Source organism: Silurus aristotelis (genome assembly GCF_946808225.1).
Source record: "Silurus aristotelis genome assembly, chromosome: 6".
Classification (NCBI taxonomy): Eukaryota; Metazoa; Chordata; class Actinopteri; order Siluriformes; family Siluridae; genus Silurus; species Silurus aristotelis.
Genome location: NC_139579.1, coordinates 119,695 through 130,838, shown reverse-complemented (window position 1 = coordinate 130,838; position 11,144 = coordinate 119,695). Strand labels below are relative to the sequence as shown.

Genomic DNA, 11,144 nt, shown 5'->3' with positions numbered 1-11,144 from the left:
TAAAAAAATTAAAAACAGTATGTTGTCAGGAGGATTAACAATGAATTATGTTATAATTAATTTATAACCATGAAAAAAATATATATATAAAATGTTCATGATGTAGCGTGTGGTGTAAATGATGTAGCGTGTGGTGTAAATGATGTAGCGTGTGGTGTAAATGTGCATGAGAGAGTGGAGAGAGACTCTGATGATCTTCTCAGCTGTCCTCACTATCCTCTGTAGGGTCTTGCGATCCGAGACAGTGCAGTTCCCAAACCAGGCAGTGATGTAGCTGCTCAATATGCTCTCAATAGTCCCTCTGAAGAACATGGTCAGGATGGGAGGGAGATGAGCTTTCCTCAGCCTTCTCAGGAAGTAGAGACGCTGCTGGGCTCTTGGTGGTGGAGCTGGTGTTGAGTGACCAGGTGAGGTTATCTGGCAAATAAACACCAAGGAATTTGGTGCTCTTGACGATCTACACGGAGGATCCATCGATGATCAGTGGAGAATGGGCGCTCTGTGTGCTCCTGAAGTCCACAACAATCTCTTTAGTTTTGTCGACGTTCAGAGACAGGTTGTTCGCTCCACACCAGGCTAACCCTAACCTTCTCTCTGTATGCTGACACATCGTTCTTGCTGAGAAGACCCACCACGGTCGTGTCATCTGCAAACTTGATGATGTGATTCGAGTTGTGCATTGCTACACAGTCGTGAGTCAGCAGAGTGAACAGCGGTGGGCTGAGCACACAGCCCTGAGGTGCCCCAGTTCTCAGTGTGCGCTCTACAAATAAAAATAAACTGGACTAAATTGAACTAAAATGATATAGAAATATAGCAGGGATTACTACAAACTAGAAAATATTTCAAAGTGTGAAAATAATAACACCCTTAAAAATCCTTTTTTTTTTTTACACCATAAATGATCACTGATTGAGTGGCCGTGTTCGTTAGAACAGAATGAGATTTCATGCAACGTAACATTCAGTTCCTTCAGTTATGAAAACTAAAAGTAAAAGAAAACTATGCTGCCTCATTTCACCATAGTGTTCTATAAATATTGTGCATATTTTTGTGTATATATTTTTGTATAGACATTGGGTCCATCTTTACTTTTTCGATTCTGGTTTCTTTGTCACCTTGATATTATTGAGGTTTTGCACTGTATACACAGCCATAACTTTATGAGTGGTGAAATGAATAACACCGATGATCTCTTCATAATTCAATTTAATTCATGTTTATTTGTATTGAGCTTTTAATAATGAACATTGTCTCAGAGCAGCTTTACACAGATAATGTGGTGATAAAAATAAATAAGATGTTCTTTATAAGTGTACGTTTTTCCTTGATGAATTAGCCGGTGGAGACTGTGGTGAAGGAAGAAACCGTGAGAGGAACCAGACTCAAGAGGGAACCTCATCCTAATCTGGGTTGCACTGAATGTCCATTTATTACAGATAAACAATGTTGATGTGCAGTGATGGAGATCAGAAGCAGTAGTAGTCCTGAGTCAGTGTAGCAGACTGATATTAATCACAGTCCAAATACAAATCCTCAGAGCTGCTGTTCTTACTCCCAAGGCGTTGAAGAGAAACATCTCCAGCTGCACAGAGTCACCTCCGAACAAAGAGGATACTATCCAGAGGCAGGTCTGGATAAAGTGGGACCTTAAGTGCTTTATACGTCAGTAGTAATATTTTATAATCAGTGTGAGATGTAATTGGGAGCAGTGTAGATGATTAAAACAGGGCTGATGGGATCATATTTTCTAGATCTAGTGAGGACTCTTGCTGCTGCATTCTGAACTAACTGAAGCTTATTTCTGCACTTACTCCAACACCCAGACAGTAAAGCGTTACAGTAGTCTAATCTAGATGTTACAAAAACATCTACTAGTTTTTCTGCATCCTGTAACGACATCATATTTCTAATTTTAGCAATATTTCTATAAAATGCTTTTTCCTAACACCTGTCATCCTGAAACATTCTACTAAAACTAACCTCAACTCTAAATAGGATGAATAGAAAATTATAAAGTCAAATTTCATCAAATCCCATTATTTCTAACAACAAATCTCACAATGTTTCAGTTGTGTTTCAATTCTCTGCTGACTTTTCTTTTGAAAATGGAATTAAAAACATGTGGATTTAAACACTGAGCCTTTAATAAACCATTTCACTACAAACAAGTTCACTTTGGTCAGAATTGCAGCTGGGGAAAAATCTCTCACTCTCTCTTACACACACACACACACACACACACATTTCAGAAGTGCATCAGGATAATACACAGATCACATGGTACAAAAAGTAAAGAAGTGTTCCTAAGCGCCTGCTTTTTGCTCACTTCCTGCCCTACACAGGCGGCTCAGGGAGTAAACAGCACCGGATGCATGCTAACAAACGTGTAGTTGTAGAGACGTGGCAAGCCTCGGTGCATCGTACTGTTAAATGCATCCCAACTGAAAGGAGGAAGATCCCCCTCTGTGCTCGGCCCATTCAGAGCCTCGGACACAAACTGCTGAGCCATATGCAGGTCAGTCACCTGGAAAGGGGGAGGGGGCAAGAGTGGGGCACAAAGGGACCGAAAGAATAATAGTAAGAGACTGAACTGAGAGAAATTTGGAATAATCAGTGTGTACATGTACCAGTAAACAAAAAAGTGCCCATAACCCTTCACCAGATGGCACCGTTACATGCATGCTAATGTATTTCTGTCCCAGATCCAACACAATTGCAGGAAACCACTTCAGGCCATCATATTCTTAATTATTTATTTATTGAAATATTTATATACACTAACCTTGGTGTCGTAACATCCCTGAGGCGTAGGGTTCGACTTCCGCAGATCACCACGACAGCAGATGGATTTACAGGGGTCACCCTTCGAGTATGGATCTTTCTGATAGTCTAATAACACATAATCCTTGTTTATCTACCAAAACAGGAAGTCAAGCACATCTGCTTACAGAGGGTATTATTATGGGATGTGTATACACATGAGGGTTCTGTCAGTGCTAAAGTACAGGAATATGCATCACAAGAAAGAGTGGATTAAAATAATAATAATATGTTACTAATTAAATATTTTTTATGTTTTAGTGCAAAAACAGGATGTTTTGATGACACACAGCTGCTCAAGGCTGAAACGCTGCATGAGACACATCAACAGAAAGTCCTCAGCCTTCTGTGTACATATACTGACAAACACAGATGCTGAAACAGACAGAAAGAAAGACAGACTTAACTGCAGAAAACTGAAGAGAATCAAAGACAGAGAGAGAGAGAGAGAGAGAGAGAGAGAGAGAGAGAGAGAGAGAGAGAGAGAGAGAGAGAGAGAGAGAGAGAGAGAGAGAGAGGGTGCGGGAACACAGTCAGAAAGTGTACCATTGTATCTCATGATGTGTTTGAGTGATGAGAGATCAGTGACAGATGCCTGGTCACGGCGGAAGATCTTGGCTCGAGGACAGAGTTCATAGGAGTAATCCTCTCCATACTCTATCCACATCTCCCCATACCCACTCAGGGTATAGATCCTCTGGTGGAATGGTATGTTGTAGGAAGGCCAGTAACCTGCAGAACATCAACATCAGTGACAGAACATTGCTTTTTCCACACACTGGAAAACAAACACACTGCTTTTACTTCCAAACATTGAACTAGTTTTAGTTTTCCCCAACCTCTTTCCTGTAATCTTATTTACTCAGGCATCCCAAAAAAAACTCATGTCAACATCTTCCAACATGTTTACATCCTGTACCCCTCTTGCTGAAGCATCCCTACTCTTGATGGACTTTCTCAACCAGAGTGTGTATTAGGAGTGTTGAAGTGATAGTGAACTGTATGCCCAGTGTTCTCCTTATGAGTAACGTTAAGTGGAACCTCACCGAAGCGCAGAACCTCCGTCTGATCTGAATATTCCACTAGTCCTGGGATCTGCTCCACTATGGTCAGAGCCCCATTATCAAGTCTCAAGCCCAGGGATACTTTACTCACATCCAGTACCATGTACTGATTATTGTACGTCCCTGAGGAGACAGTGAGTGACAGGACAGTCAAACATCATAGTACAGAGAGAAATAGAGCAGTCTGGCAGTGTGTGTGTGTTTTCTGACCAGAGTTGTAGCGGGAAAATATCTCCGCCCACTCTTGGCCATTATGTGCGAGGGCGTTGGCTAGCCGGACTCTCTGCCAGGCGAACAAGGAGGACGGCGTGACCAACTCGTGCAGCGACTGGTTAAAAACATTGTTGGTGGTCTGGGTCATCATCAGCCCACTGCCCAACAGGTAGAAATCATCCAGAGACACCAGGAAACCTGAAGCACATCAGAAATACACAAAGCATACAGAGATGTCTACAGAAGAAGAGTGTGTTGTATACTTACATTTTATTATATAGACATAGACACAGTACATGAAAGTGATGGTGTGATATGATACTACAAACAGCACATTTATTTCACAGCACTTTCAACACTCAGTTCCCCATAATGACAAAGCGAAGAGTTCTATAAATCTCTGTACAATATATATATATATATATCTGAATTATTACATCTATAAGAATTCAGACAGTTTGAACATTACTTGAAAATGAGCTCAGGTGCCTCCCGTTTTTCCTTACTGATCATTACTGAGATCTTCCTCCACCTTGACTGGAGACAACTTGATACAGAAGTACTTTTACTTGGACCACATGCAGCTAGAGGCAAACTTTCTGATTCCGTAGCATCTCTGGATGGTGTTTCTGTCTCAGTGTGTACAGCAGTCAAAGACCTCGGTGTGATTATTGACCCGAGTCTTTCCTTTGAGTCTCACGTGAATATTATCACCAGGATCTCCTTCTTTCACCTTAGAAATATTGCTAAAATTAGAAATATGATGTCGTTACAGGATGCAGAAAAACTAGTTTTTCTAACATCTAAACTATGCTTTTGTAACATCTAGATTAGACTACTTAGACGCTTTACTGTCTGGGTGTTGGAGTAAGTGCAGAAATAAGCTTCAGTTAGTTCAGAATGCAGCAGCAAGAGTCCTCACTAGATCTAGAAAATATGATCACATCAGCCCCGTTTTAATCATCTACACTGCTCCCAATTACATCTCACACTGATTATAAAATACTACTACTGACGTATAAAGCACTTAACGCTCTCACGCCGCAGTATCTGAGTGAACTTCTGTACCAGTATGATCCTCCACGCCTACTTAGATCAAAAGGTGCAGGCTATTTGTTGGTACCTCAAATAATTAAGACTCCAGCAGGGGGCAGAAGTTTTTCTTATAAAGCCCCACAGTTATGGAACAACCTTCCAATCAGTGTTCGGGACTCAGACACAGTCTCAGTGTTCAAGTCGAGGCTGAACACATATTTATTTAGTGGAGTCTTTAGTCAGTAGGTGTTTGTGAGGTAAAGGAGCAGATCTGGAGGGATCATGGATATGGAGTGTTTTGTGAACTGGGATATTTGGATGCTGTCGTCTCCTCACTCTCACACGTTCACTCAGGTTTGTTGATGGTGGTGTGGTGGGTCGTCTCTTATCCCAGAGATCCTCATGTCTGTGTTTCCTTCTGCTTCTCCCTTTTAGTTCTGCTGCCAGAGTGAATCTTACCAGAGTCCAAACTGCACAGTGACTTAACTTTCATACACCAATAAAGACACATAATAATCCATATCCTTCTTCTCTTCCCTCCGTGGATCTTCCCACTTCGTCCAGGGCTGCCTCTGGATAGTGTTCTCTTCTACTGGAGGCGACTCTGTGCAGCTGGAGATGTTTCTCATTAACACCTTGGGTGGTTCCATGAAATTATGGAGTAAGAACAGGAGCTTTGAGAATGGATTTGGACTGTGGTTAATATCAACAGTCTGCTACACTGACTCAGGACTACAGTTTGCTCTGATCTCCATCACTGCACATCAACATTGTTTATCTGTAATAAATGGACATTCAGTGCAACCCAGATGAGGATGAGGTTCCCTCTTGAGTCTGGTTCCTCTCAAGGTTTCTTCCTTATGCTATCTAAGAGAGTTTTTCCTTCACCACAGTCGCCACCGGTTTGTTCATCAGACAAACTTAAACTTATAAAGAACATCTTCACATTTTATCACCACATTATCTGTGTAAAGCTGCTCTGAGACAATTTTTCATTGTTAAAAGCTCAATACAAATAAACATGAATTAAATTGAATTAAACTACCTGAACAGAACATATATATATATATATATACACATATATGTGTGTGTGTGTATATACACATATCTACACAAACCAGGGTAGCTGCTGAAGGAAAGTTTCCCCGTAGCAGTGTGTGTTTCCTGCACTTTAAAGTCCCAGTGTTTAAAGATGCGCATTGTGGCAGCATAAACATACCAGCTGGAGTGAGCGAACAACACGTTCTCATAGCCTGGTAACACCTACACACACACACACACACACACACACACACACACACACAATGCTAGGCGACAGGTATAGTGGCTTTAATGTTATTTTAACTGTGTTAGGGGGAAGTGCTTGTGATTTCCATTGTGTACCTTGATGAGGGCAGAGCAGTGACCCATTGGGGGCTCTTTTAATTGTCTCAGTGAAGGTTTGGCCTCAGGATCCAACATCTGTAACAAATCCAACAGATCTCCAACTGCATTCAGGAACTGCACCTCAAACAGCATCAGGGCCTACACACACACACACACACACACACACACACACACACACACACACACACACACACACACACACACACACACACACACACACACACACCGCATGATCTATGTACAAGTTCTGTATATAATCTTGCTACAGTTTTATATAATAATGCTGTGATTCAGTGTAGAGTCAAACTTTAACTGATTATATAAACTGGCCAGATGTTGTGATGTCAGAGCTCGTCTCTATTTTCCTTTCTCACACCTTTCTCCCTGAACGCTTGGCCCATTCGGCCGCACCGGCCTGCAGTCCGTCCAGCTGAGCCAGGACGAAGCCGGTATGAGCCCACAGAGGATCAGTGGTTTCATGCAGCTTCACCTGCTGCCGAGACCAGGAGCACTGCTTACTGACATGCATGTGTACACACATGCATACACATACGCATACACACGCATGCACACAAAAAAGCGTGTACATTTAGTCACCATCAGTACATATCAGATTCCATATGGAAAAACTAAAAGAAGAAGAACAATGAAGGCTCCTCAGCACAGATACTTTACATCACAGAACAGACTATTTGTAAAAGGTTCTCTTACGACATGAAGGTCTTGACGGCCTGCAGGACATCAGGTCTGGTAATAAGCTGAGGATACATGTTAGTGTAGTGATCGATCATCAGCCTGCAGAACAAATAACAGCTGTCTAATCAATAACACACACACACACACACACACACACACACACACACACACACACACACACTCGCTCGCTCGCTCGCTCGCTCTCTCTCCTGTGTTCATCACCATACTACACCACACAGCTGCTGAATTCTTCACTGTGATTGGTCAGAATTGGGTGATTAATTCACTATAACTGCAGCTCTGACAGTGCAGTAAATTAATACACTTGTTACTATAGTAACAGCTTCTTCACAGGGGTGTGTATGGTGAACACTTCATTATACAGTGGACACAAATAAAAGGAGTGTACAGTGGCAGTGCTTCATAAAACGCAATCATCACCACCAATACTCACCATCACAGGTCGTTACAATGTAATACCAGCATTGGACACTAGATGTCTCTGTCTTACAGCCTGCAGTTACTCTGATCAAGTCCAGACTAGTTACACTTAGGACATGTTCAAATGTTTTGCAAAGGAACTAATCAAGATTAAACATATGCAGTCTCGAAACCATTTTATTCTTGTTGTTCAGCAGAACTTTATCCAGAAAGACTTCCACACCTTCTGCAGTGACTTCTCACTATCCATTATTATCCATTATTATACCTGATTTAGCAGGTTGATGTTTATACACCATGTTAATTGTTAACAGCCATCAGGACTTTATACCTGATAGGGACGCCTTCATCTTCAACAAGTCCTTAGTACTCCATGTGAATATATATATATAATATAAGCAAAATATTCTTTAAATATACTGTGTTGATTTTCATGAACATGACATGTGACCTTATTGTGAGCATTCAGATCAATTTCAAATTCAAATCAGCTCATCTATAAGTTATAATTCTACACTGATTCTGTCTCAGCATGGACAGGGGGTTACAGGGTGATGATGGCCCTCACCGTGCAGTCAGGAATCCCTCCAGATATCCAGCCAGGAAGAAGGTTTTATCATCACCCCTAGGTGTTGATCCATACCCTGCCCGAAGCTCCAGCACGCCCCATCCTGTCTCTAAAAACGAGTCGTTATAGAAACCATAAGCATCTCCTTTGTCATCCAGAACCCCGTCCTTCAACAGAACCGTCTTAGTGTCAGGGTCCCAGTACACTGTAGCTTTATGTAGAGCTGTAGGAGGAAAGAGAAGATCATGGTTGGATGATTGGATGGAGAGAGACGGTGAAAGATCAGACACTGAGTCAGGGAAGAAGAAATTCTGCTTTTTAACCAACATTTTAGGAAGTCGATAAAGTTTCTAAAAGCCAAGTTTCTAATTTCCTCTTTTTCACACCAAGAAGCTTCTGCTTTCATCTCTCAAAATCTCAACAAGCATCTACTACAACACACACACACACACACACACACACACACACACACCATTTTAAAGTTCTACTGTTTTATATTTTATATATATAAAAAAAAAAAAAATTTCCTTTTTTTTCTCTCTCTCTATCGGAGCGTGTGTGTGTGTGTGTGTGTGTGTGTGTGGTTTGTAGGTAAGCGTGGATTTGCTACAGCTGTGTTGGAGTTGTAATCGGCAGTCGGATAAGGATTAAAGAAGCAATATCACACACTGGGCGTGAAACAAACACACACACACACACACATACCGGAGTTACTACAGACGAAAACCAAAATAAAATAAAGGTGTAATAAAGTAAAAACGTAGTTAAACTTACAGTCAGTTGTCAGTGCAGTTACAGAAAACAGCAGGAAACTCACACACACACTCATCTCCAACATTGCTGTTTCACAGGAGCAGGAGAGTCACACAACTGAAACTCTTGCAGGGAAAATCTTTGTCGTGTGTGTGTGTGTGTGTGTGTGTGTGTGTGTGTGTGTGTGTGTGTGTGTGTGTGTGTGTGTGTGTGTGTGTGTGTGTGTGTGTGTGTGTGTGTGTGTGTGTGTGTGTGTGTGTGTGTGTGTGTGTGTGTGTGTGTCCTCCTGTTTAGAGGCGTGGTTTACATGTTGCGCCAAACTCGGAGTGTTAAAGAATTGACTCTGTGGAAAAACACCAATTACTCTCTCTCTCTCTCGAGGTCCCCTGGTGGTCTAGTGGTTAAGATGCAGCGCTCTCACCGCTGCGACCCGGGTTCGATTCCCGGTCAGGGAACCATCCCCAGCCACTCTCAGTGTCGGTCCCAAGCCCGGATAAATTGGGGAGGGTTGCGTTAGGAAGGGCATCCAGCGTAAAACATATGCCAAATCAAACGTGCGAAGGATCCGCTGTGGCGCCCCCTAACGGGAGAAGCCGAAAGAAACTACCTACTCTCGCTCTCTCTCTCTCGCTCGCTCTCTCTCTCTCTCTCTCACACACACACACACACACACACACACACATATATATATACAGTGTTGTGCTAGTTACTAAGAAATAGTTACTAGTTACAGTTACTCGTTACTTCATTCAAAAATTCATTACTTTGTTGATTATTTACACGTAATGTAAATTAAAAGTAATGTGTTACTGTTAAAAGTAACTTTTTAGTTACTTTTTTAAAGAACGTTCTTTAATGTTCCCATTATTGCCCTTTTATGCGTTACGGTGTCATGGGCGTAAATTTCATTTAACAGTAGGGGGGGGACAATAAATATAAAATTTCTCATGAGCAATTTTTGAAGGGGACACAAATCATACAGTTAAATTTGACTCATAAAGACACAGTGTCCCCACAGTGGAAAAACTATGCTTTTATCAGTATTATTGTAGCATGGAGACTTTATGGCATCATTATGGTTATTTTATGGTAAGTTTTTCTCAGGTTCAATGACAAAGCAAAACAAGGAATTAAATAAAAAGATTAAAAATTTCTATTTAAAATTAATTAAGACACTTAATAACAGAATAGAAATGTATTATTAAAAATACACTGGGGTCAGTTCAGATGTAGCACAGTGCTCATTTAGTAAATGCACAGATAAACAATATGCTAATTGTGTGTTAATGTTAAATTAAAATTATACCAAGTCGTCCCGAATAAAACACTGCATGGGAAACGGCTTTGGCATGTTAGTGTCAGTGCTCTAGTACATTAGTTGCAGTGTTAGCTGCAGTAAAATACCCTAGTTAATGGAGTTGAGCATTAATTGGGCCGCAGACACACACCTGACTCGTGTGTGTAGAGTAGGTGAGATGAACGCACACCTGACTCGTGTGTGTAGAGTAGGTGAGATGAACGCACACCTGACTCGTGTGTGTAGAGAAGGTGAGATGAACGCACACCTGACTCGTGTGTGTAGAGTAGGTGAGATGAACGCACACCTGACTCGTGTGTGTAGAGAAGGTGAGACGAACGCACACCTGACTCGTGTGTGTAGAGCAGGTGAGACGAACGCACACCTGACTCGTGTGTGTAGAGTAGGTGAGACGAACGCACACCTGACTCGTGTGTGTGTAGAGTAGGTGAGATGAACGCACACCTGACTCGTGTGTGTGTAGAGTAGGTGAGATGAACGCACACCTGACTCGTGTGTGTAGAGTAGGTGAGACGAACGCACACCTGACTCGTGTGTGTAGAGAAGGTGAGATGAACACACACCTGACTCGTGTGTGTAGAGTAGATGAGATGAACGCACACCTGACTCGTGTGTGTAGAGAAGATGAGATGAACGCACACCTGACTCGTGTGTGTAGAGTAGGTGAGATGAACGCACACCTGACTCGTGTGTGTAGAGTAGATGAGATGAACGCACACCTGACTCGTGTGTGTAGAGTAGATGAGATGAACGCACACCTGACTCGTGTGTGTAGAGTAGGTGAGATGAACGCACACCTGACTCGTGTGTGTAGAGTAGGTGAGATGAACGCACACCTGACTCGTGT

The 11,144-nt window shown here is 41.9% G+C and overlaps 1 protein-coding gene across 2 annotated transcripts; it reads right to left on the bottom strand.

Moving 5' to 3' along the window:
* Positions 1 to 2,125: 2,125 nt before the first annotated feature.
* On the bottom strand, positions 2,126 to 9,170 carry plbd1a (phospholipase B domain containing 1a). Of its 2 annotated transcripts, none has more exons than XM_083545066.1 (11): positions 9,001 to 9,170; positions 8,227 to 8,449; positions 7,233 to 7,316; positions 6,898 to 7,039; positions 6,519 to 6,659; positions 6,254 to 6,398; positions 4,098 to 4,298; positions 3,870 to 4,010; positions 3,370 to 3,555; positions 2,786 to 2,892; positions 2,126 to 2,527 (listed from the first exon to the last, which is right to left on the bottom strand). In XM_083545066.1, the coding sequence occupies exons 1-11, from the start codon at positions 9,062 to 9,064 to the stop codon at positions 2,351 to 2,353; spliced, it is 1,611 nt and encodes a 536-aa protein (XP_083401192.1). In that variant the 5' UTR covers positions 9,065 to 9,170; the 3' UTR covers positions 2,126 to 2,350. The 2 variants fall into 2 exon arrangements, with proteins under 2 accessions (XP_083401192.1, XP_083401191.1); XM_083545065.1 differs by lacking the exon at positions 9,001 to 9,170 and adding an exon at positions 8,554 to 8,689.
* Between the last annotated feature and the right edge of the window lie 1,974 nt (positions 9,171 to 11,144).